Source organism: Suricata suricatta, chromosome 6, assembly GCF_006229205.1.
Source record: "Suricata suricatta isolate VVHF042 chromosome 6, meerkat_22Aug2017_6uvM2_HiC, whole genome shotgun sequence".
Taxonomy (NCBI): domain Eukaryota; kingdom Metazoa; phylum Chordata; class Mammalia; order Carnivora; family Herpestidae; genus Suricata; species Suricata suricatta.
The window spans coordinates 101,824,751-101,851,751 of NC_043705.1; the positions used below are offsets into that span (position 1 = coordinate 101,824,751).

General features: G+C 41.8%; 1 protein-coding gene across 2 annotated transcripts in view; it reads right to left on the minus strand.

Moving 5' to 3' along the window:
- Positions 1-27,001, minus strand: part of SGCD (sarcoglycan delta) — a 380,420-nt gene that overhangs the window by 119,685 nt on the left and 233,734 nt on the right. For both annotated transcript variants that reach the window (XM_029942964.1, XM_029942962.1), the window contains exons 4-5: positions 19,576-19,663; positions 13,921-14,040 (exon numbers count right to left, since the gene is read on the minus strand). In XM_029942964.1, coding sequence (XP_029798824.1) covers positions 13,921-14,040; positions 19,576-19,663 — 208 coding nt within the window. The remainder of the gene's footprint in view (positions 1-13,920; positions 14,041-19,575; positions 19,664-27,001) is intronic.

Here is a 27,001-nt window from a genome sequence, read left to right on the forward strand (position 1 = left end):
CTGTATTTGGGGCCAGATCATTCTTCACTGTGAAAGGCTATCTTGTGCATTGCAGGATGTTGAGCAGCATCCCTGCCCTCTACCCATTAGATGCCAGTAGCAACTCCACCCACCCAAGTTTGGGACCATCAAAGATATCTTTAGACATGAATCTCTGAAGTGGTTGTGTGTGCAGAATTGCCCATGCTGAGAACCACTGTCTGGTCCTGGTGTGTTTCAGCATCTTCCTCCTACCCACTCCAGGCTAACTCTATGTCCAGAATTTAATGATAGAGCTCCACGTGAGACAGGAGGCCGTTTCATCTGGTCCATGATACTCAACATGAAATGAGACAGGCATACCTCAGAGTTTGGAACCATGTCTAATTCTCGTTACATCCTAGCGAAATCCCCAGGTTAATACAGAGATTGCACATGAGTGCTAAGTAAGCATTAACATTAAAACAGGGGACCTCATCTGGAGATGCCAGGGATTCATAAATAGAGTTCAGTAGGTCTGTGGACTGGGAAAGAGCATTTTACATCATTATTTCCACTAATATTTAATTGAGATATAACATTACCTTTGATTGGAATGTAGAAAATGAGCTGTATTAATTATCACTCTGCGACTCTTTCACCAATAGAAATCATATATTATTTCCTATCACAGTGAAGTTGTTGTACACATGGCAAAGCCATCATTTAAACTCATCACTACTTTGAATGATGGTAATTATTCAGCCTACAGCTAGATCTTTTTAGATGTTTGTAAGGAAGACCTCAAATATTGCATCACAAAATTGTGTTTTCTATGTTGATAACTGTGTGTCATTGGCTTTCTTTGGTCAACTTGCATAATGGGTTAAAAAAAATCATTCTGAGAGGAGGTCCATAGTCTTCAGTAGCCTGACAAAGGGGTCTGTGACCAAAAAAAAAAAAAAAACGTGCTTTAAAATGACCACCTAACATCAGACAAATGTTCAGAGATCACAATCACTCTCCTAGAACTTTCTGTATCATCTGCAGTGGCGCTTGGGGGAGCGCCATGCTCAGCGCAGAGGCCTAACCACTGTCACCTCAGTGAGAGGTATGAGAGGTGGGTGACTTGTTCTACCATAGAGAGTGACGTCAGAGCAGAAGTACACGCTCACTGTGTAACTTTGGGCAAGCTGTTTTACTTCCACAGGATTCCAACTCTTAATTTCTAAGATGGAGATTTCCTTTAAGGATGGTTTGTAGAATCAAATAAGATGGAAACAAACAAACAAACAAACAAACCCAAATACATACACACACACACCAAACAACAACAACAATAACAACCCACAGAAAAACAAAAGCCTGTGCAAGTATTTCAATCTAACTAAATGCTACTATGCAGGGGGTGATTAAACATTCGGTTCTCAAGGACTGCATTAGCTCCTGTGTATCAGTTCCCTTGTGATTTGTGGTAGTAAAGACATTCCCCCACACTGGCTTCTCACACTTGTAATTGGTCTGAGGATAGCAGAAGCAAAGACGGCAGGAAAAAGATGGAGAGAGAAAGAAGGAAGGGCCATTTTACCAACCAGTCAATTCAACTCCCATCCTGTAATTCATTTTTTATCCCCCAGCTGTCCAAGTGACAGGACTAAGTTTTTAAACTGAAGTTCAGTTACCAGGTTGGACTGTAAGCGTAAGAGTGGCTTGTGACATTATCTCCTTTCAACGAGAACCACTTCTTCTGACTGCTCTAACTTCACTCCCTGAAATTCTTCGAGGGCTAACTCAGATCTCTACTTCTCAGTGAAGGCCATTCGTTGGGCCACTCTTGGCCCCAATGTTCTGGGCACTTTTAGGGAGCACAGCCTTGTGCATGAATTTCTCTGGCACATTTTTTTCACGTCTTATATTCTAGCCTAAGTTCAGAAAGGCAAGTAGAAACCATGCCTTATAAATCCAAGTCCCTGGTACCCTTACTTGCTCCACCAGCCATCTGTGATCAGAATCCACTAAGGAGAAACATCTTCTCGGAGTCCTGGGAGGAAGAATTGGGCCACAGGAACTTAGGCTCTCATGCAAGGAGGCCCTCATTAAACCACAGCTGAAGCACTAGAGGCTGAACACTTCCCAATAACCAGTCAGCTAGACAGATAGGAAGTTGAGAGGGAAAGTCATTTTCCTTGGCAGCTGAGACGCATTTAACAGCCAAAGAAGAAAAGCACATTACCTTCCTCCATAGCTCATAGGCACTCTGCATATTGATTTCATATCAGCTCCCTCCTTTGTTTGGTTAAATGCAATCTCGGCCACAAGCCTATGATACAACACAAGTACTTTAAATGTGCTCTGACCTCTGATCGGCTCCCATCAAGCAAGTCAGTGGGAAGAACAATGGACTGTGTTCAGAATTTATCCGCCATGCTCGTGCTCTGTCCAACTGGGATAATACTGCCCTTCCTCATATGCTCAGCCTATTTTCTTTGGGCTGAGGGCGAAAATGGGAAAGGTGAGCTGGCTGTGAACACTGAAGGTCTTGGAGAGCAGGCCACACAACTTTCTTTTCGGGAACGTCATTTTGATTTAAACCTCCGAGCTGAGGCCTCACAGATGTGTCGGGTCCCATAAAGAGTGTGTCTGTCTGACCCACCCCCCAGCTCATCCTCCTTACACCTTCCTGTAAATCACAAATCAGATTTTGTCACTCCCTGTTTGCAGTTCTTTAATGTCTTTTCATTATCCTTACGTCTAAGTACCTTAGACTTAATAGGATACACAGTGCCCAAGGTAATAATACGGTTTTATAACAAATTCCTATGCACACATCTCCATAATGATCCATGTATATATGTTTATCTATATGTAACATATATAAGATATATATCTTTATATAACATATTATATATATATGTGTATATACACGTGACATATAAAACATATACATACATTTGAAACATAATATGTGTATTTGTTGCTACATGTCTGTGATATATGTTAAAAGCATAGGCTCTTTATACTAAAATATGGAATTGCACACTTTAAATGGGTGAATTGCAGGATATATGAACTATATCTTAACAAAGGTACAAAAAACAAAATATAGATTCGAAAATCTGATTATCTGAGTTTGCATCTCGCCTCAGCCATTTAACTCCCTTATAGCTTTGGGGAACTTGCTTCTGTATTTGTCAGTCTGTTCGTATGTAAAATGAGCCTAACAATAAAACTTATCTTATAGGGTTGTCTTGAGAATTGAGTTAACACACATAAAGAGATTTGAATGGTATCTGGTACAGAGTGAGCTTTTAATAAATGTTAACTATCATAATAACAGCCTGTCTCTTTCCATGTCTGGGCACTCTGCTCCTTGACCTTCACCCTCTGGCCATGCTGGAGTTGTAAAACTTTTTCTGAGAGGTCACACTGCTCCAGGACTTTGTACGTCACTCCATGCTCAGCCTCCCGACCCCCTTTCCTTGACTAAATCCCATTTATTCCTCTGGTCTCAAGTGAAGCAGCATTTCCTTTGGGATGACTCCCGTACTGGCAAAACTAGGTTAAAAGCTCCTAATTTTATATTTCCATGACATCGTACTTCCCTCATGGTAAGTCACAGTCGTCTCATGGTAAATGGTAACAATAGCTATCCTGCTTGGCTATAGATTCCAGAAAGGCAGGGACCCCAGTGCCCTTTGGTCAACAAAACTCCTGGTCACAGTAGGTGCTCAATTTGTGGAGTACACCTGAATTTCTTTCCAAGTGAGAACAGCACTTAAGTAGTGCCAAGAACCTTCCTGTCGATGTCATTCCCTTTCTTTTTTTTTTTTTTTTTGACCTGTGGAAGTTCTTGCATCATGAATAACTTCCAACTGTCTAAGTATACTTTTCCCTTTGGCTTCCAGAGTCAAATCATATCAAATACTCCCATTAACAATTCAGCCACATCCTGCACAGTCCACTGCCAAGAGTGGAAAATTCTGGGGAGGTTCTAGCAGAAACCTGAGATGTTTCATTGTAACTCAGGCTTTTGGGGAAGTGAGCAATTTCTGTTTACTCTGTGCTGATAACGACAATTTCTTTCCCCCAAATAAATCCAAATGTTCTTGTCTGCTGGAAAAAACAATGCCAGCTCAGCCCACTTTCTCTGTCACACAGAGTCATCCTCATGGCTCTGCTGACCCTGCACTTCAAGAGGCTGTAGGTCTTTCCCTTGAATCTGCTAAGTCAACCTCACCCCTACCATCCTCCCTCAATTTCTCCTCTACAAGTTTCTCCAGGCCACCTCTGTTGGTTTGGTCTCCCGGTCTCCAGCACTGTGGGCAAGTCCTCTTAGCACATACTATAGCCAAGTGCTATCTTCTGTATTCTACCTAACTTTGTAAGAAACATTCCCACTGCTATTTAATATTTCCCTGGGTACATTGACAGCCCTATTGGACTATAACCTATCTGAGATTAAGAAATGTTTATGCTGTGTCCTTACATCCCTGCATTGAGATTTGATTGGCATTAGTTGCACAAATGGTGCTCAAGAGGAACCTGTAGAAGGAGCAATAATAATATATATCAGGAACAGCAGACACTTACCATATACTTAGTACCGTGCCATGAACTTTTCATATATCATGTAGGTACTCTGACCACCATCACTTTACATATGAACAACCTGAGGGTTTCAGAATTTAGACACTTGCCCAAGGTTATGCCAAGAGAGCCAGCAGAGGTATCCAGGCAGTTGGTCTCTGAACTCTGTATCCATCCAACCATTCCACTGTCCTATATGACTGTCACAAAGGGAACTCTGGCATTTACTTCTATTCTGTACCCTCTAGGGTTCTGGGTAATTTCTCCCCTCTCTCTCTCCCCCTGGATCTCTTTTGTTTAGATTCACCCTTGCCACCTTACCCATCATTCTTAGGGAAGACAGGGTACAAAAGGGGTTAAGATTAGAAGAGTAGTGCAGAGCAAAAGCACAGAGCAAGGTGGGAGGGAAAGCATAAGTTGCTGAGGGAAGTATTTTTAGCACTCTTTTCTCCCACTCAAATAAGCAGAATTAAATTCAAGTCCCTCCAATAAAGGAGAATGAAGTTAATTTCCTTCCCCAGTCTGCACACTGAGAGTTTCTTATTCATGTTGTCATCTCATTAAATTCCTAGTGTCACTGTGAAACACCAACATTCCCCTTGGTCTCTGCTGGGAAGAGGGGGGAAAATCAACTCAGGTGGCTTTTGGTTGAATGAGAATATTCTGCAACAGTGAATATAATTAAAGAGAAAGGCGACAATACACCTAGACTACATGGACAGGCTCTTGACATTGAAAATGTCCTGGCAGAACTTTATCCCCTCATTTGAAAACACTCTGTTCTTGGCATTAACTGCCAAGAAGAAAACTTTGATGATAAAAACAAACCAACAGATGCCTGAAAGCACATTAGCTGTAGCTTGATAGAGAATTTCAAGTCGTGTTGGTTCTGCAGACAAAAAGCTCAGACATACTCCTTTCTCAGTAAGTGCTAGAATTGTTTCTCTTGAAAGCAGACAAAGAGTGAACCTCATCAACTCTTTAATCAAACTAGAAAGCTGACAAATGTCCCCAACTGCCTTTTCCCCTCCTCCCTCGTCCCCCCATGTGCAATGGAGGGAGACACCGGCTCAACAACTGGGGAGGTCTGCGAAGGCATTGCTTCTGGGACAGCTGGCAACATTTACACAGTACGATGAATCCATCATACTGATATTAAATCACATCTCCCTCTTGCCAAAGGGAACAGTGTGCGGGGCCCAGCAAATGCTTTTGCATCAGGAATCAGCCCCTCAAGCTTGGGGGGTGAAGATGCACCCTGAACCGTGGCAGCTCATTGATGCCTGCATGCATGGATGGATGGGTGCATGAAACAAGGTGGTGGAATCACCTAGGCTTTTGGACTGGCTCTTTTTTTATTTTTTATTTTTTTGCAGAATTATGACAGTTGTACTCCTGCAGCATTTCAGATGAAACTCCATTCTTATTTCTCTATTGTAGAATTGTGCTTTTTCTCATTAAGTATCTCTGGTTTATTAAGGTTGGGACTGTTGAGCTGAGAATCTTTTATACTTGGCTTTCTCATTGCAGTATTTATGGTAAATGTATCTTTATGATCAAATACATTATTCCTTCATTCCTGTAAATAATAAACCAAATTTGGAATGAGATGCCAAAGAACTCTACAAGAGGCAATTCCTTTTAAATAGTTGAATCTCCGGCAGATTATCTCTGATAATGATCACAGAGAGCAGAAAGAGGGCCCTGGCAGGTTGCAGGCCTTTCTGATTTGTTACACAAATGTGCCTATTAGACTGGTGGCCTCTCAGCATTCAGGAATCAATGTCTGAACTCATCACCACGTGAGAGGTTCCATTTTAACTACAACCTTTCAGTTTCTCTCATGCTTCCTTCCACTCACGGATAAAATACTTCAGAAAGAAATAAAGACAGACAAAGATGGAGGGCAAGGAAGAATGCAGAGAGGTTTAGAACCTACACACACCATCTAAGTGATAAGAGTCAAATAGCCAACATCATATGTCTGGTAGGTATGGCAGAACCAGTTTGTCACATTCTAAAGCGCTGGGTTTCTTCTCATGGAGAAAGGTAGTGCAGATAAAGGAAAGTCTAAGAACATGGAAGGGGACCTCAATGTGTGAGGATGTCTCTGCAGGGAAGAAAGGGGTTGTCATGGCTTTGGCAAACCAGCCTTGGAGTTCCATTCAGAGGAAGAAATGGGCAAGGAGCTGTTTGGTGATGCTCTATTTGAGAAACATCTCAGCTTTTGCTCTGGGATACCTTTCTAAGCCATCTCCTCTTTGGAGACCATCTGTTCAATGTGTGTGGATAACTCTCTGACCCTCTGCTATTGGAACATCTCTTGTGGCCAGTGGACAGTTGGCCTCTCCCTTTGGTTCTCAAGAACTAAGACTAGGGCATCTAAAGCTGAACCGTTTCTCTCCAATCCCAAACCTGTTCTGTTACATATATAGTCTGTTAATGATGCTACAAGTGTGTGTCTGACAAAGTACCCAACACCGGAGCCACCCCTGACTTCCCTCTCTTGACCCTCCACATGCACTTAGTTGCCAAGTGTCATCAGTTCTACTTGAAGATGCTCTTTCCCATTTGTTCTCTCTTCTCTTTCCATCCTGGGTCAGGCCCTTATGAATCCTCAGCAAAAGCATAACAATATTCTCTTAACTTAGCTGCACATTCTCCCTCCCTCCTGATCTCTATGCAATCAGGTTGGTTATCAAAATTCCAATGGTCAAAATCTTTCAATCCATTCTTGCAAAAAAAATATTACTGAGCACTTACTAAGTACCAGGTGCTATTCTAGAACCTAAAAAGAAATTTCCTTCTGTAATAAAGCTTACATTCTAATGAGGAGGATAGGAGGAAAATAAACATATTTTTACATGAAATAAACATTTGATTACAACCATGCATACTGTGATATCTGACCTGAAGAGAAATAGAGCTAATATACAGACTAGAAATCTGCAAAATTTTTCTGGAAAGTGCCAAATAATAAATATTTTAGGCTTTGTGGGCCACATGATCTCCTACTCAATCCTGCTGTTGGAGTGTGTGGAGTGTGAAAGCAACCATAGGTAATACTTAAACAAATGAGCATGGCTGTTTCCAATAAACATTACAAAACTAGGCAGTGCTTCTAGCCTCATTGGCCCAAAGGCTTACTTTGCTAGCTCTTGGTACAGAAAATGAAAGCAGAAGTGTGCTATATATATAAGGTGGCCAAGCAAGACCTCTGAGATGGTGTGGCATTTGAGCCAAAAAAGGAGAGGTCCTTTATATGTAGACTAGTAAAGAGCATTCTATGTCGAGGCAAGAGTAAACTGGGAGATGACAGCATGCTTGATGATGAAGTGAAGCCAGCAACTGTGGAGCTGAGTTAGCAAGAGAATGAGAGCCAGTAAAGCATCTTCTGGTGATCTCCACCATTCCTGGATTCCATGGTCTCAGGAGCAGTTGTCAGAATTTTCCATGGCCATACCTTTGATTACAATAATGAATATTTGTTGTTTCTTGCCCAGCATCCATTCTCTCTCCCGGACACAACACCCCAGTTTCCCTTTGCACAATTGTCCCTTGTAGCTCATTCTTGGTCATTTCCAACTTTAACTGTTGCAGTGGGGATAGGAACCAGGCCTTGCTCACTGGCAAATTCCATCACTGTGGTCATAATGACTAGTTCAGGGATGGGCATATGTCCCATGCCAATCTAGTCAGAGGAAAAACTTAGGCCTCTGGTGGATTTATATCCAGAAGGTAAGCACTATTTCTGGTTTTGAAGACAAAAGACACGATTGTATAACAGAGCTGAGAGGTGTTAAGAGAGAGAGACTGAATTTCGGTTACATTATTTGAGCCATTGAATCTAGCCTGAAGCCAACTTTCCATGGACTTTACCATCACATGAGGCAATCAATCTCCCCACCTCATGACCAAGTGAATCTCGACTGAAAAACACCTGCTGTTTCCATTCACCAAGCAAGCCCACCCCCTCTATGTTTTGATTTGCCAATGTGTATTCTAGACCTAGTTCAAATGCTTCCCCATTTATGCAGCTTTCTAAACTCTTTCTAGCATACCATCCCAATGCATTCTTGCTGCTTTCTGGAATTCTAGTCACTCTTTTTCTATCCTTTTAAGCAGCTTGTTTTCAGCATGTGGGTCTCCTCTCCCTGAGGAGACAGAGCTCACTGAGAGAACATGGACAGGGACACACATTTCTGTATCTCCATGATGCCAGCCGTCGCGATTTAGAGATTCAGGTCTAAAAGTGGATATCACACACACACACACACACACACACACACACACACACACACTCACACATCTATTTAATGGATGACCACCACTAAGAATACTGCACTCCTTTCATCCTAATTATTCATTGCCAGGTTGCAGTAGAAAGTTTCATCAAAAACTAATTCAAAAGGCTAAATGTATCATCTGATGTCTTCCTAAAAAAGTTAGCATCACACCACATTTAAATTTCTATAAATCTTCTGCTAATTTAAATGGTTTTAGAATTAATTAAAAATGTTTTTCAATTGATAATAATGTAACTCAGATAATTAGCATCAAGTAGCATCTAGAGGACATATTTAAAAAACTAGAGTACAGACCTAATTAACAATTAGAATAACACTTTATAATTATGCTTTGTTTATAAATACTAGAATGTCCGATTCATTGTTCAATGAAATTGGTCATTAATGAAAATCAAAATTATTTTTCCCTGGTGTCTCCATGAAGATGCCTCTTAGATGCACTGGTTTGTATGCTGCCTTTTTTCTTAGTGCTTTTTAAAGTCTATTCCTATCCAATATTTAATAACTTCATTCTGTAATTAAATCTGAACAATATCATGCCTTATCATGCACACTAACTTATACCTCTTTGGTAATTAAGCAGATGGGCTTGACTACAAACCTCAGTTCTCCCATGTCAAGCCTAAAGAGATAACTTTGCAGTATGGAAAACCCGAGGGCGACAAGGATATCATGACCATATAAAGAAAGACAGGGCCTGGTACCTTTATGAAAGCAAAGAGACTAGAAGACCAGGAAACTAGGAGACCCCTAGTCTAGGAGAACAACATCTCCTATCAGCAGCCTGGAAGTGGGCTCTGGAGAGTCAGGGAGTTTGCTGGAGGACACCCAAGTTCAGGTACAGAAATAGAAATGCTAGAAAGACCTCTATGCAGAAAAATGCAGGCTAACTGCTGGGAATTTGGGTTTAGAATTGAGAAGGCAGTTCAAAGTGAATACTGATTGAGAGGGTCATCTGACAAGAAGCAAATGTTGAAGCCATAAAGAAGTGTGGGATTTCCCGCAGAAATGTGAAAAGAGGAAAGCAAGGACTGGACCTGGAGGGAATCTACACTTGAGGCCAAGTCTGAGTCCATGCTACTTACAAGATGAAAGAAGGGTTTAGTGAGGGAAGCAGAGGAAAAGTCAGAGGCCTGGGAGAATGGTGGGAACAGCAGACTATCCAGAAGCCAAAGACAGAGGAATGGTTGGAGAAGAGCTGCCTGATTTTCCTTCCCTCTCCTTGAGGTGCCAGTGTGCCATGGAGCTCAGGGAAGGTGCAGACTATTGGGATCGAAGTCACACACGTGTAGTGGGAAGACTGCCCGGATTCAGATCCTGACTCCTTCAGTTTCTCTCTGTGGAACTTTGGGCAGATCTTACATCACTCGGTGCCTCAGCTTGTCCCTCTGTACATCAAGGTTATAAGCCAGTGCCCTGTTTGAAGGTTGCTGTGAGAAGTTAATGTGTTTAATCAAGGTGATTAGTTTGGAATTTTGCACAGAGTAAACCCTTAACCTGGGCTAGTTATAACCCTATTGTGGCTTTTCTGGAGCAAAGTGATAAAAGCTGAGTCTAAACTCAAAGTAATGGCAAAGTTGGGAGTGTCTTAGGTCATGTTTCTCGAACTTTAGCATGCGTCAGAGCCACCTGGAAGGCTTGCTAGCCCTCACTCCTGAGTTTCTGGTTCAGTAGGTCTGGGTGGGGCTTGAGAATCTGCAAGCCTATCAAATACACCATAGCTGATGCTCCTGATTCAGGGATCCACCCTTTCAGAACCACTGTCTTTGTGAGTAAAGGAAGAGAGTCTACCAATCTGGGAATCCAGCCCAGGTCTCCATCCTCTCCATCATTTAAGTCCAACTTGAGAATACACATGCTAGCTAGATTAGCCTCATGCGCACTTGGGTGAAATGGGCAGTGGAGTACTTCTTAGCTCTTAAAGGCTCTTTCTATTCTGGCCCTTCCTACGGCCAGGAAATCTACTAGCCCAAACTTAACTGAAACAAGAATACTTCTAGAATTTCTCTGTCAATTTCTCTGACTACTTTCTTTCATGAACAGAGAATTTTAATTTAAAATGTTATGGGTCCCCTGAAATCCGAGTGGACCAACTAAAACCATCACCAACATGATGGTTAGCATGCACTGAGGGCTTACCCTGTGCCACTCACTATTCTATTTACATACACTGTACCATCCTGTTCTCCCAGCTACCAACTACTGTGACAGCCAAGCATTATGACGCTATGTCACAGAGTGGAAGGATGCCTAGAAAGGTGAAGTGACATCATAAGGCCTCGGCTGATGAATGATAGAAACCAGGATTACTGGCCAGTGTAAACTATAAAACCTATGCTCTCGGCCACTTATCTACATGGCTCTTGCCTTCTCTCTTTCCCTCAGGGAAGATGTGCATCAGTAATTAGAATCTGCCCGCAGTGATACCCATCATATCTCTTCCTGGATAAGTATTCTAAGCCATGAGGCAAAGCTTCTAGTCCCTCTGCCAAACGATTCAGGGTCCTCTAAGTGTGCTTGAGGAAGTCACTGTCCTAAAAACTGGAAGATGGGTGTGATTACCCAGAAAAGAATTTAAACAACAAAGTTTCTATATTCAGGAGGCATGATCTTAGGCTTATTCCTTATTATTTTCTACTGCTATTCCTATTCAACGATCAGTAGAAATAACTGATTTATTTACATATGTTTCTTATTGTATTCATTTATCCTTCTATTCTTTATTTTATTCCACTGTTTTAAATTTATTTTTAAATATTTATTTTTGAAAGAGAGACAGAGCATGAATGGGAGAGGGGCAGAGGGACAGAGACAGGATCTGAAGCAAGCTCCAGTTCTGAGATGTCAGCATGGAGCCCATGTGGGGGTTGTACTTAAGAACTCCGAGATCTTTTTTTTTTTTTAATAGTTATTGCCAAATTGGTTTCCATATAACATCCAGTGCTCTTCCCCACAAGTGCCCCTCTCCATGACCCTCATCCCCCTTCCCCTTTTCCCTTCCCTTTTCAGCCCTCAGTTTGTTTTCAGTATTCAAGAGTCTCTCCTGTTTTGCCTCACCCCCTCTCCCTAACTCTTTCGCCCCACTTTCCCCTTCCCATGGTCCTCTGTTAGGTTTCTCCTGTTAGACCTATAAGAACTCTGAGATCTTGACCTCAGCCAAAGTCGGAACTAAACCGACTGAGCCACCCAGGCCCCTTCCACTTTCTTTGTTTTGTATATGTGGGAACTAAATCTTAGAGAGAAAAACAGCCTTGGGGGGGGTCATTCTGATCCTAAATGTTTGAGCAAGAATTCAAATCCAGCTACATTAGACTCTATCGTGAAATATGCATCCAGATTCAAAGCTCCTGAGAGCTTGCTCAGTCTGATGACTCAAAAAGACAAACTTCTCATTAAGCTGAAAATGAAATTGCCTAAACTTCTCGTTCCACACCATATGGCTGAATCCCAGCTGACAGGAAGCTCATTTCTGCAACACACTAGGCTCATTTCACTGAGTAGGTTGATGCGAGATTTGTGGGGTGGTCATTTCCTAATCTTTTTTGCATTGATAGCAGCAGTGGTATTTATTATGATGCTTCCTTTCTACATTTTAACATGAAAAAGCAAATCTTCCTAATGATGAAGAGAGACAGATCTCGTCCTAAATTGTTTTCTAAGTAAAATATCACAAGCGTAAGCAATAACAACAACAACAACAACAAAATATCCATCTGCCTTCAAATGATCAAAAATTACAATAATCTTCTAGTCCTACTTAACAGCAGGGTAGGGAAGGAGAATGTTCTTAAATGGTACCATCACTGAGTCTTGCACAGGAAGAGGAAGCCAAAGTATTTGGACATCTAAGATTATCCTGAATCTTTGCAGATTCATATTTGAAAGAAGTGAGGTGACCCACAAAGTGCCGAAGAACTAATAGGAAGTACCAAACTCCATTTGTACAAAATGATCTTAGCATGAGATACCATCACTTTGTCCCGGGGAATTATTTTATAGCTGGTATAGCTAAGTATTCTTTAACAAAAGGAGAGCCTGAAGTTTTGTGTTTGTTTCCTCACCACCCCCTAAAAGGTAGAACTTGTGGAAAGTGCTATTTCTACAAATAATAGAGAAAACCATTAATTCTAATGGTTGGCCAAGGTCTTGGAACATATGTATGTGCATTTAGGTGCACTGAGTCCAGGGTCCATGGGCAAGGATTTCAAAGTGATAGCTCGATCTTAGAAAATTTTCTTTACTGTTGTAAGCCTAAGTTTACTTACCTGAAATTAGGACAAATTTGAGGAGGTAGCATATAGTGCTTTAACGTGAAGCATGCTGAATTCAAAATACTGGATTGATAGAACATGAACTCATTTAACCCTAGGGACAACTTTAGATGGTAGATGTTCTTAACCTCACTGAGCAGGAAAGAAAACCAGCTCAGTGATGTCAATACCTTGCCAAAAGTCATACAGCTAATTGGTGACAGAGCAGAGATAAGAGACAGATTAGCTCCAGCACCAACACTCTGAAACGACCATACTAGACCATTTCACTCTCTAGCTACAGAAGACTAATTTGTTGTGTGCTCAAATCCAGTGGTTCCAACAGTGGCCCTGTAGGTCCTCCTGCAAATGTCTTCACAAATGAATTCTTGGGTCTTTCCACCAGAACTTCTAATTTAGCAAGTTACAGGTGGATCTATGAACCTGAACTTTTCAGAAGTTCCCTAGGTGATTCTTAATTTATAAGCCAGAATTGGAATCTCTGTATCATGTAAGTAGGTCTTGACCACTTCTATGAAGATTGCCAGTCTGTGAGGGGAGGATGTGCTCTATCATATTTGTTGGCATGAACATACTTCCCCAGCTGACGCTCAGTGTTGGGAGTCATGCCACAAAAACTCATGACTTTAGAAATTTTCCCTGGGGTACCAAGGGCTGAGGTAGGGTGTTGGAGAGTTCATCTACCTTGCTTCAATCCAGGTAATTGGCTCAAATCTCTCTTCGAGGCAGCACTTCCCTTTTCCCTTTAAAATGTATACATTAATATCAAATCAATGAAATGATTAAAGTTTACTTACCTAAAACTCTTAATCTCTCAGCTCCTACCACCACTTCATTGTTATCTGCAGAAAAGAGCAATTTTCCAGAAACTGTCTTTACTTCAAACTTTTTGCCATAAGCTTCTACGGCTTTTGGACCTAGAAGGGAGAAAGAGAGAGATACATTAGTCTCATTGCATTCAATTGCAAAGAGCTTTTCATAGGACACATACATCTGACAAGATTGTGTTGGACTTTAATATAAGTGGATTCTTTCTCACAAGCCAACCATGAAAATTAGTCTGGTGACTCTGGCCATGTCTTGTCAACTGCTTTTAATTATGTGCTCTCAGGCTGATTTTAAAGCCCATCGTGTTCCTTCTTCAAACTAATGTTTGACTGGGATTTCCCTTAGCTAACCACCAAATTACTGTCAAATACTTGTAGATTTTGACTTGAAAGTGTTAAGGCATAGAAAGCTCACCACCTCTTGAAATAATTGGAATGTCTGGCCAGCTCTAACTCTTGGAAAGGGTGTTTCTAAATGTTGAATTCTGTCTCACTCGGTATCCTTAAACCAGTGACCGTATTTGATACAAGTCTATTTCCTCAGTATATAAATCATTTCCTGGCAGAAAAGGCTATAATATATTTCAATTAATTGCCAGGAAGTTGTTGGATCTTTATGCTAGAATTTCATTCGATAAAAAATAAATTTTAGGAGGATTTATCCTATGGCGACAGAGGCCGTTCTTAAAGGGGGCCTATTGTAGAGGCATCTTCTGATAGATTCAAATAGAAGTTTAAATGTTTATAAGTAAATCAGAAAACTGCAGAGTTTTGGGTACCATGGAAAAAATAAAACAATGTGTTAAAATTCCTTAAAAAAAACCAACAGGAGGCATTTCAGTTTATCTGTGAGCTAGAGCTACCTGAATATCTCAAGTTCAGGTGGCTCTCAAAAGTTGGTCTGCAGAAATGCATCAGAATAACCTGGGGGTGTAATCATCTTTACTGAGCCTCGCTCAGATCAAAAAGAATTTATCTTTTAGTCCAGAAATTCACAAAGAAAAAAATTGACGCTAGAGTCTAGAAATCTTATACGTTTCCAAAACTGCTCAGGGGATTCTGATCGAGCATTTCTGTTTCAAGCTATTTTTCAGGACAGTGTCATTTAACTATAAAAAGCAGTAATGAAAGGGCCCTCAATGCCTTCCGGGTATAGACCACATGTAGGTGAACAAGTTGAATTTATCAGTCATTGTGATAGAGAACACACACCAGGGGCAACCACTCAGGATATCTCAGTAAGAAAAACCTTATTATAGTATTTGGCTTTATGTTAAGTTACTTTGGGGCTGGGTTTAAGGAAGCAAGGCTTTGCTCTGGATTAGGTGCTGGCAGGAAGTGGGAGTACTTTTACAATTGGCATGTTACTAAATCTTATCTAGAAGTGGGGGAGATCAGAGCAATGTGAAAACTGAAATGGATAAAAAACAAAAGTCCCTGGTCTTAACCAGGATTGAAGGAAGTTCAGTCATTTTGGTGGTTTGGATAGGTGTTTCCATTTTTATCTGTTTTTAGACATAATTAGAGTTGTCATTGTTTTCTGCTTTGTCTTGATCCTTCATGACCACTACAACATCTTGTCTGCTGCTGATGTTCTGCGAAATTGATTATGTTCAAACAGGAGAACACAGAGGCTTGGCTTGTAGTGCCAGGCCTACTCCTGGACGTCCTCATTGACAAGACTATCAGACTAAGAATCAGAAGACAAGAATTATGTCCCAAAAGTCTCATTTTTTGGTAAAGTGACTTGGGGAAAATCCTCTGATCCTTCTGAACCTCGTTTTCTGCATCTGTATTAATTGTACTATCACCATCTATTCTATTACCTTATAGAAAGATTAAAAGGATCAAATTATACTATGTTTACAAAAAGAACTCCGTAGGTAGGAAACTGCTATGAAATTCAGGGACAGCCCTCATGCCTATCATCATTGGGATCATGACCCATCACCATGTTTCTAATCAATGGTCCCAAAACATTGAAATAATTAATGACAATCATCTCTTAGTGCACTTGCCTCATTCACATAATCCTGCCAATTTGGCAGCCCTGATCTCCCACTAGTACATCCACACCAGCCCTCTGACAAAAAGAAGGACATTGGAAAGGCTCCTGAATGAGTAGGAAATTGAAACAGCAGACACAGCAGAGGCTTTCTAAATGGCATGGGACCAAGGCATTATCTTCTCCAACTGTCTTCATGCTACAGGTGAAAACAGGTGGCAGCAGCCCTAAGGGCTCTCACAAGGTCATGAGGTCAGCTAATGGCAGATCTGGGTCTGGAACCAAGCTCTCAGAATTGTTCCAGAGAAGAAAAGAGACGTGTGTTTGTCTAGAGAGGAGAAGATGGCTAGAGTTAACACAGGAAGAACAGTGAGGAGGGGATCTTTTGGAGGACAGGGAGGAGGGAAGTCAAAAACTATAGACAAGGACCAGGGAACAATCCTGAAAGAACAGGGATGGACGGTGAGGGCTTTGGATTAGGGAATTTTTGGATGGCTAAGGTGCAGCTATCTTCTTGGTCATACCAAAGACTCTCTGGTCATACCCTTTAGCGGGGAGATTGGGGTCAGGAGGTGAGGAAGTGTTAATAAGTGAATGAATGACCATGGGGTGAGTACAGTTTGACACTCTGGATCTAGTCAATGGCAAAATGGGGGTATGACTGGTGGGACGAAATTGCTTGGCCTTTGCCTCTATGGATGTGGGCAGTTCCATGAGCTCTGGCCCTGGAGGAGTCAAGAACACCTGCCTGTGTAAAGCAAGTTTGCTCTGAACTTATGACCGGTTTGTGAAACATACAAGAGAATGTCCTAAACACACTGAAACAATCAGAGAACTCAAACTAATTAAGTTATCTTGCTTTTTGGGGCTTCTCAGAATACGAAAAGGAATTTACCAAGGTCCAGAACCATTTGCACAGATAAAGTTCTGTAGCTGGAAGTTTAGCCAAAACCCCACAGAGCAACTGCTGGCTCAATAGTGCAGATGGCTTGTTCTTTTGTTACCTGGGGCTGCCAAATGTCCTGGATGTGGCTGAAATCTTAAAAAAAAAAAAGTCCTGGAGGGAAATAAAAATGGGAAATAGGTCTGGAGACTGCTCAGGAGGTCCATGAGGGAACCCACTCTTCCTCTCTTGGATGGAAAAAAAAATCATTATTTGTAACCTGAAACTACTCTTCAGTGAATCTCCCTCAGTGCACGGTAGTATGTGTCAAGTACTTCACTAATGGACCTCCTACACAGGAAGAACTGGAACCCATCAGCACACAGCAGCGGTCTCCCAGTCCACGCCAATGCCACGAATCTGGGAGCTGGAAAGAGGCCATCCGCCGAATCCCCATCCTCAGCTCCCTTGATGTGGCACTTGTTCCCCACTCTGTGGAAGACTTGCCTACAACTCTCCTGTTCGAGCCACCACTGAGCGGACACTAAATCAGCAGCAGGGATGGCCAGATGTGCTTTTACAGCCTCGCCTAGGAACTTAACTAGCACTTAAAGCACTCTTTCATGTGAAAAATTTACCCAAATGGCTAACATTAAAATTTCTTCTGGGCTTTTGAGACCTTTGTGAGGTAAGCAGGAGAAATCTTGATCCTCAACTGCTTTAGTGAACCTGGATGCTTGGATGAGAGCAGTCATTTGCTTTTGGGTAAGTATAACAGCAAGTATGAAAGGCTTTAGAAGATCCTAACTCCTGGAACTGCTCGGTGCTTTCTACTGTGTGCTTAAATGTAAAAGGAAAAACCTGAGGGAAAACTTTAGGAGTGAGCGTGCATATGTATACGTACTCAGAATTATATTCAAATGCATCTATCATCCTCTCTAGAGATCATCTTGGAAGGCTCCTGCCAGCTGGTGTTAGAGTGGCTTTTTGCCCATCTCATTATAACACGAGCTATGCCGTGCCTCACTCTGAGAGCTCTGGAGAAGTGTCTCAGCACCCAGAGGGCCTATCTTGGGAACACAGAAGACAAGGAAGGAGGGAGAGAAGAGCAAATGGGAGAGGAAAAGGAGAGCGAGCATGGAGAAATGGAGGAGGGAGAAGGAGAGGGAAAGACTTCGGTGGAGGGAAAAAAGAGAAGGGGGTAGGGGAGAGAAGGGAGACAGGGGGAGAAGGATGCAAAGAGAGTGGGGGAGAGGAGACAGAAGGAGGGAGAGAGGAAGGGGAGGAAAGGAGAGGAAGTAGGGGGAAAGAAGGGAAAGGAGAAGGTTGGGAGGGAGAGGGAGGGGAAGAGACACTGACTGAAGAATAGTGATTTGGGCATTTCCAGCTTTATCAAAACAAAATCTCTCAAGTAAACCAAGTCTCCCATGGCAAATAAATGGCCAATGATCAACAGGCTAAATAGGTTCCTTTCGAACAGAGGAATCAGGAACGGGAGGTTGGATTTATTTCCCTCCTGGAGGCAATTTTCACACATGCTGCTTAAATCATTGCTTACTGAAGCTGTTTATTTAATTATTTAGCATTGTGACTGCAGGCCAGATGTTATATAAGCGAGGCCGACAATCCAGTCACACACGGGAACAACATGTTTATGGATTATGGGCTTCGCTGGGCGGCAATTCCTCCCAGCCTTGGTGGATGGTCCAATTCACCCATTGGCCGTGAATCTCCAGACATCAGATGCAGTGCTCCTGTAGGGGGACAGGGGCGCTCTCCCCAACAAGACTCTGGGCACAAAGCACCTGCTTCCCTGTGGCATGTTTATTAGTGGGGCTCCAGATGTTTGAGTCACAGTTAATGTTTCAGGGCATTTGGGCAACTGGCTCCTCAAACTGTCCATCTGTATACTTCTCTCTCAGCCCTGAAGCCAAACAAATGGCATTTTCTCTCTAGAAGTGTAACAATGCCATTCAGACACAGACCCCTTTTTCCTTTCCACTGTCAGGATACATACCGGCTCCTGTTTACTGCGGCTCATAACCTACACTGGGGACATTGGTCATACCACTCAACACATTACCATGACCATCAAGTCCACGTTTATCATTACAATCATTATAGTGGATAACCAATCCTTGTTTAAATTTTAGGAACACACAGCTTAAAGCCCAGTGGGTGCTTTCCACAACTGTCAGGAGCAGATCTGTACTGAAAGGAACCACACAAACATAATCAGTGGCAGTATGTCGGCATTTTGCAGTTGGGTCAGGCTCAAAGTCAGCGTGTATCATGAACATGGCATGGATTCAAATTAACTTTAAAAATTCCCTTACACCCCATAAAGTATGTGTGCATTTTTTTTTGTATGTTGTGCTCTCAATTAATCCAACACAGCCAGCTTTTCCTCCAGCATTGGAGCAGAGAGCTTTTCTGTTACTGAGCATGAGATGAAGCAGCTGGCCTATGTTCTGGGGCCATGTTACACGAAAAATAGTTTATTGCCCCTCTAAGCAAGTATTGCTGGATTTGCCTAAGTTAAATGTGTGCATATGATGAGACTCTACCCTTTAGTAGAATCACGAAACATGCACCACCTTCTCTTTCTCCACAATGTAAAATGTCTCAGGAGACATTTCTTTCTTTACTTTATGTGATATTTCATTCAATCTTTGGTTCTAATATTTTCTGAGTGTTTAGTGTGTACCAGGCCCTACTAAGTTCTTTATTGCCTTACCTGTTATCAGCTGAGTTAGCACTTTAGTCTGGTCATTGAGAATGTTCACTGTAACATTTCTGGCTGATTTGAAGTACAGGGCATTACCCTGTAATAAGAAAATAAGAGAAACACATGAAAATGGCAGATTTCTAAACAAAAACCTGTAACCACCACTCTCCAATGACCTGAACTAGCTTTCACTAAGTTCTAACTGACGTGTATTTATTTGAATACTCCAAATGTTTAATGATCCCCACATAATTAATTGGCAGTCAACCAAAATGGATTTCTTCCAAAGAGACCAGCACACACTCACAACAGATGTCCCTAACACACACTCACACACAGGGCATCGACTCCCAGATAACCTGGAGATAAAAGAGTCCTTTAGATCTTACTACAGGTGTTAGTTACTCTTGGTACATAGAGTGATCAGGAATGATGGGTAATCTCCTTATTTCACCCTTTCTAGTTTATAATTTCTCCAAAAGAAACCATAAAAAATCCTTACCGGAGAGCAGAAAGTTTGTATAAAATACCCGAGTCCAGCCCCTCTGGCATATCCACCTGCTGCGGGAAGCCAGGTGCAATTCACACTGAAATACTCTCTTTGTGGGGATTGTGCCATATATGTATACCAGACCCAGGAGGTGTGGCCTCTCCAGGTAGGCCTCCGCCTCCTCTTTCTTGTTTCCAAGTTTCTTCTGTGCCTTCTTCCAATTTTCCCTTTGACAAAAAGGGCACCCCCAGCCATTTCCACACTGTGGAAGATATTTCTGAGAATGACTCAAAATAGGAGCTGGCACACTTTTTCTGCAAAGGGTCTGATGGTAAATATTTTAGGTTTTGTGGAATGTACAGCTTCTGTGGTAACTACTCAACTGCTAACTGCTGTTTTGGTGCAAAACAGCCATAGACAGCACCCAGACAGATGGGTTTGGCTGTACTCCAGTAAACCTTTATTGATGGACACGGACATTTGAATTCCAAATAATTTTAAATTTAACATAATTTTGCTATGTCATAAAATACTGTTCTTCCTTTCCTCCCCTAATCATTTAATGATGTGCAAACTATTCTTATTTCATTGGCCGTAAGAGAACAGGCAGAAGGCCAGATGTAGGCCACAGGCCATAGTTTGTCAACCTCTGGCTTAGAGGTTCTCTCTTTCCTGGAGTAAACGAAAGCCATAAACTAAAATATGAATTGCTGTCAGAATCTGGCAGTATCCAGATAGTTATTTAAGAAAGGATGCGTGTAGTGATTCTCGTTGTTCCAAACCTTTGTTACCACATGTTGTTTATCTGCCTGAAAATTCTAGAATACCACTCTGCTCGGAGTCCCAAAGCCCAAAGAAACACTGTCCCAAGAGCTGTGTGGAAGGCAAAGATAAACAAGACTCCTCTTTACTTTTAAAATCTTAGGTTCTAATGGGAACAATAAGATAGGGAGGAGAATAATGCCAGGCAGAGAACAATACAGATGATTAAGAAGCTGCAGACAAAGCCTGTGGGGGAACTTTCCTGAATGGCAAGAGTATTCACAGCTTGAGGGTGTTGAGTGGGAAGCAAAGATGTTTGCTAAAGCTTAAGCTGAGCCTTTGAAAGACGATAGATAGGTTTCACCAAGGTGAAATGAAAAAAGGAGGTCAAGGAGATAGAAAGGCTGTCGGATGATTGTCTGATGTCTTTTTCCTTCTAACGCTGGCAGGGTGTTGGACAAGATTCCTGAGTCCAGCCCAGCGCCTGCACGTGCCAGAGTGGCCAGCCAGGCTGCCAGGCAGCCGCCCTGAAGGCATTCTTTCCACAGACTGAAGCTTTGGAGTCATGGTCTCTCTCGCCCAGGCCTTTGTGTGGGATTACGGTCACCTTGAGGAAGTGCACGTCATCACTCTCTCCCCCACACTAGGACAGCAGCTCTGGCCCAAGGCCCTGAGGGAAAGAATGGTTTACCGTATTATTATTATTTTTTTTTTAGTTTTTAAAATGTTTGTTTATTTTTGAGAGAGAGAGAGAGAACGTGAGTCGGGAAGGGGCAGAGGGAGAGAGGGAGACACAGAATTCAAAGCAGGCTCCAGGCTCTGGGCTGTCCCATATGGAGTCAAACCCAAGAACAGGGAGATCATGACCTGAGCCAAAGTCTGACACTTAATTGACTGAGCCACCCAGGCACCCCAGAATGGTTTACCTTCTATGTCATCAAAGCAATCACTGATTCACTGGATTCCCCTATCATGGCTTAAAATTACAACTCTGCCTACTGGTAAACTTTTTGTTTTGCTTTATTTTTTGATTAGGTAAGAGAAGAAGAAATGTAATATTGTGATAGGCTTCTACCTTCTGTCCATTAGGTAACAAGTATTAGCCTCCGATACATTCTTTGGCATTGCTTTGGGCAGTACTTAACAGTTCTGCTTAAAACTGAAAATCAATTCAAGTAATGTGAGGATTCAGAACCTGGAGCCCAGACAGGAAGTTATATGTTTCTAGAAGTTAATGTGCTAATTCTTCTTATATTCAGCAAGCTGGCGCTGAAGAGAGGAGCTACATGGAGTGAGAGCATAGGATATATTCTGTTGCCACTGACCGATGTGTGACCTTGAGCCAATGACTTCACTGCTCCGTGGTTCACTCTGTGCATTCTCCACCATCAACATGGGTGTGAGCAGCAAGCTCACGGCTCACAGAGCTGTGCGTTCACGATGTTCTGTACATGCAACAGAAGCCCTGGAGTCCACCTGCCTGGTCCCCACTCTACCACCAGCTCGTTGGGTGACTGTAGGCAAGTTACTTAATCATTCTAAGCCTCAGTTTTTTGGATATGTATAATGGTGCAAATATTATTGAATTATGAAATTCACGCATTACTGAAATTATTAAATTCTATATGTAACTATTAAAACACATGTGGTGCAGTGCCAGGCACACAGTAAGACACCCAAAGTTGTTGCGGTGAGTGGGGGAGTGGAGGGGGTAAGTGAATGAGGCAGGAGGAGGCAGAAGGAGAGGCAGGAAGGCGGGGAGGGAAGCAGGGAGGGTAAGATAGAGAGAAATGAGGAAGACCTTCCTTTGCATTATCAATCTTCACAATCTATTTGGGCACTGAGTCAGGGGCTTCTTCCATTTCCAGAAACTTCTGTTTCCACATGTCAAAAGATCTTCCCATATGTGGGTGGCTCACCATTATCTTCCAAATCCCAATTTCTTCAAATGCTACTTGCTTGCCCTTAATGTTATTCAAATAATTCCACAGCAGAAAACATCATCCAACAGCTTTGCTCAAGGTTCAGAGCCAGAGATGTGAGAAAGCCACCCATTCTGTTTTATTGCCATATCAAAATATTATCATTTAACATTAATCGTTCTAATACGCTAAAATCCTGGGCAACACAGTCTTTGGTATGCCATGGTTTAAACAAAAAGCCTCATTCTAGCCCAGGATGTGTAGCTGTAATCCCTCCTTTCACATACCTGATAACAAAAAGATTACCAAGTAAAATGCATAAACCAGCTAACAAACTCTAAAGTGCCTCTCATGGCAACTGGTCAGGGTGACTTTGATCTGGCTGTCTCTGCGTACTGAGACCAGGAACATACCAGCCAATCTAAGACTCTGGGGTCTCTATAGTCTAAGAACAAGTAAAGGAAATGCTCTCCTGTGTCCTTCCCACTCACCACTGTAGCCTCTGGGCCTGGGAAGGTGAATTCCTGCCACAGAGGATCCTGCTCGGGCCTGGTGACTTTCGCTAACTGACCTCGGGGCAACCATCCAAGGATAAAGGGCTTGCAGGAAACTGCTTGCCGGTCCATTCCGCCTGGCAGAAAAGGGTGTGGCAGATCCATGGCTTCTGATGAAGATTAGAACTCTGGACCAGGTCAAGTCAGTCTGAGGCCAGTCAGCCCTCGATTCTTCTGGACATGGGATGGGGCTGACTGGGAGTTGGGGAAGGAAGGCGAGCAACCATTCCTCCCACACTGGGCGAGGAAGACTGTCTACATCCATCTACATCAGTGCTCTCCTCCAAATAACTGAAGCACACAGCATTTTGGGGGAAGAATCCCTGTCACATCTGTTTCTCTAAAGCAGATCATGCAAAACAAAATCAAACCTTTTCTTGATCAGCCAAGACCACTGATGCGAACGTTATTTGTTCTACAAAGCCCTTCAGGGGCTGTAATACACAGGTGGCTATCAGATCACTAAATGGCTCTATCAGGCTGACATTTTTAAATCAATGTATCTTATTTTTTTAAATGTGTTATTTAGTCCCTATCAAAACAAATATTAAATGTCAAATATTATAAAGCTTATAATCATACCCCCTACAACCCCAAGACCTTTCAACTTGCCAGAATGCTCCTCTGTGTATTTCTCTCATCGTGGCCCAAACCACACTTCTACAGTCTCTCTTAATTTATCAACCTTTACATTATCCACTGAATTTCTGCAGTCATATAGACTCTTTCATATAACTCTGGTAAAATAAATATTCAGAATCTACATTATCATGATTATGTGTAAAGTGTCCACAGCTGAGTCAAGTAGTATCTTTAACTAATTGTCCTTTGCTTTCTTGTACATTTTTTTTTTCTTGGAGACAATAAATGCATCATTAAAAAAATGCTTTATTTTGTAAGTTTTCTTTTTTCCCTCCTATGTTAAATCCTTGTTCTTTATTTTTTGGGGGGATATCTTCAACTTTAAGATCCAATTTTTCTGTTGATTTTTATTTATTTTTAATTTTTTGGTTTGTTTATTTTTGAGAGACAGACACGGAGAGACAGAGAGAGAGTGCGGGAGGGGCAGAAAGAGAGGGAGACACAGAATCCAAAGCAGGCTCCAGGCAACGAGCTGTTAGCACAGAGCCCGACACAGAGCTTGAACCCATGAACCAAACTGTGAGATCGTGACCTGAGCCAAAGTCAGATGCTCAACTGACTGAGCCACTCAGGTGCCCCTTCTGTTGATTTTTAAATAAACACTTGTATTATCAAACTCTTCATTTTCAAGAGCATTTTCTTATTCTTTGACCCTCACTTTTTATGCCATCCCTTTCTTGTTTGTTTGATGTGCTATCCTCTCTTATATGAGAATAAAAAAAAAAACTGGTTGGAAGCTGTGTGCTTCTAGATGGGTGAACCTTGCCATAGGGTACAGTGGTGGGGGTTTGGCTAATTCAATGAAGAGTCTCCAGATGTCAGTACCAGTGGGCAGTCAGTGCCTGTGGACTAATTTCATCAAAGAACAGTTCTCTAACTCCTGTCAGGAAAGTGGTGGGTATAACTTTTGATATAGGAGTTCTGGATGTAAGAGGGGAAGATGCCTGGGCATTTTGTTGTTCAGGGACAGACTTTCAGTTAAACCTGTTTTCATGCCTCATCCCTGACCTCATCTGACCACAGGTCCTCTGGTCAAACTTTCTAGAAAATAAAGGTTGGGAAGAGGTACTTATTACTAACTGAGTCACCTGGGCATAGATGGAGAGTCTAAGTGTGTGGTCTTTATGCAGATTTTTGACCAGTTCAGGTGCATTTTAACTTCTGTGGGTTACAAGCACTGTACTTAAAATTCTTCATGGATAAGTGGCCCTGTCCCACTCACTTCAGAGAGTGGCTTTCAATCCTACAGGCATGTCAAGCTCTCATGTACCCACTTTCCATCTTTCTCTCTCCATGGTTTCCTCTCCCCTTCTCTGTAACTATGTATGTTTACCCCTTATCATTTTTGTTCTCCATTTATTGTCTTTTTCAGTGGAATTTTTGAATGAAGCAGAGACCTACCATTTAGGTATCTACCTTCTTAGGAACTATTAATTTCTTTAAGTACAATTGCCTTATTAAGAAGAAAGTGGGTTAAAATTGTGTATAAACCAAGAACAGGTAGTCACTGTTTAGGACTGAAGAGCTTTCTTAAATTAAACATGTTCCATATACTATGTGAGTACCCAAAACACATACACTGCCCTAGGCCCTGGAGAATGAGAAAGTTATGATCTTTATCTTTAAGAAGCTCCTCTTTAGGAGAAGACTGAATCGATGCAAATTAATCATAACAACAATGTGATATCACTTCAGTAGACATCTGTCTTTTCCTGCTGTGAAAGGAGGTGATTTTAATATGTGCCTTTGATGGCAGCTGATTCACCACAATCAGTTCTGAAGTGATATGGCTACTAGATGTTACTTCTCTTGATAATTTTACATGGTGGTATATGGTCCTTGCTCTCTGAAGAGCTAACAATCTGATCCAGGAATTTAGATACACAGAGAAAGCCATAATCAGAATGTAAGCACATTTCACATTCAGGGAAGGCTTTCAAGTCTCAGTGAAAAATTTAGAGAAGGATGGAACCAGCGTGGCTAGAGTTTGGAGGAGGCTTCCCAGGGCACAGTTCCTTGGCTTCTGTCTTTTCAGGGTGGCCTGCAACAGCACAGACGGCATCTGGTGTTCACTTAGCTCACAAGGGAGGCTGACTCTTATGGAACCAGGGTTCAGGGTGGGAGCTTTGGAGTCAGACAGATTTGGGCTGGAATCACAGCTCTGCTTTTTTGCCTTGGGAAGGTCATTACAGTCTTTGATCCCCAGTTTCTATACTTATGAAATGAAGTTAAAGGCGATGTATAATAGTGCTGAAATGAGGATTAATAAAGACAATATGTATCAAGTAGCTTACACAGTAGCTGCCAAAATACTTCATCAACTATAATAAAAAACATACAAAACCTACATGAGGAGGACCCCTTGAAAAGAGCTGATTCCAGGACTGAGGTAAGAAATATACAAGATGAACCTAGAGCATTCTATAGTGACAGAAAGAAAGGAAGTGCTCAAAAAAAAAAAAACACAAATATAAAACCAAACAGAAAACCATTTTTTTAAATTATGGAAACATGTCAAAGGTCCATAGGATGCAACTGAAGGACTGTGTAATGGCCAAAGCTGGAAGGATTTCAACAAAACATAGGATGAAGGATTGAATTATAACCCAAACACACCTTTCCACATAGCCTCTATGTCTAAATATTCACTAAATATAAGAATAATTGTAGGAAATTCAGAGTGATAAGTGTATAAAGTACACAGTGATGAGTACCTACATCAAGAAATAAGACCTCAAATAACAACCTAACTTTGTATCCTCCATTAGTCCAGACTGATAAAAATAAGTGATTGAATAGATAAATGTGAGAGAATAAATCTTTCATGGATATCAATTCCAGACATTTTTTCAGAGTTAAGTATGTTAACTGCCTACTCTTTAATGGTGATTTCCTTTCAAAGAGTACCGAATGGAATGGAGAATGGTAACTTCCCAGTGGAGAAACTTAACAACACTGCCTCAGCTGGGGGATCCAAGTCAACATCAGCAGCGATAAGCCAAGTGGATAGCATGTACCTCTGATAAATGTGAAGAAAATGATGCTTTACCTCTGTGGCCTTTCTC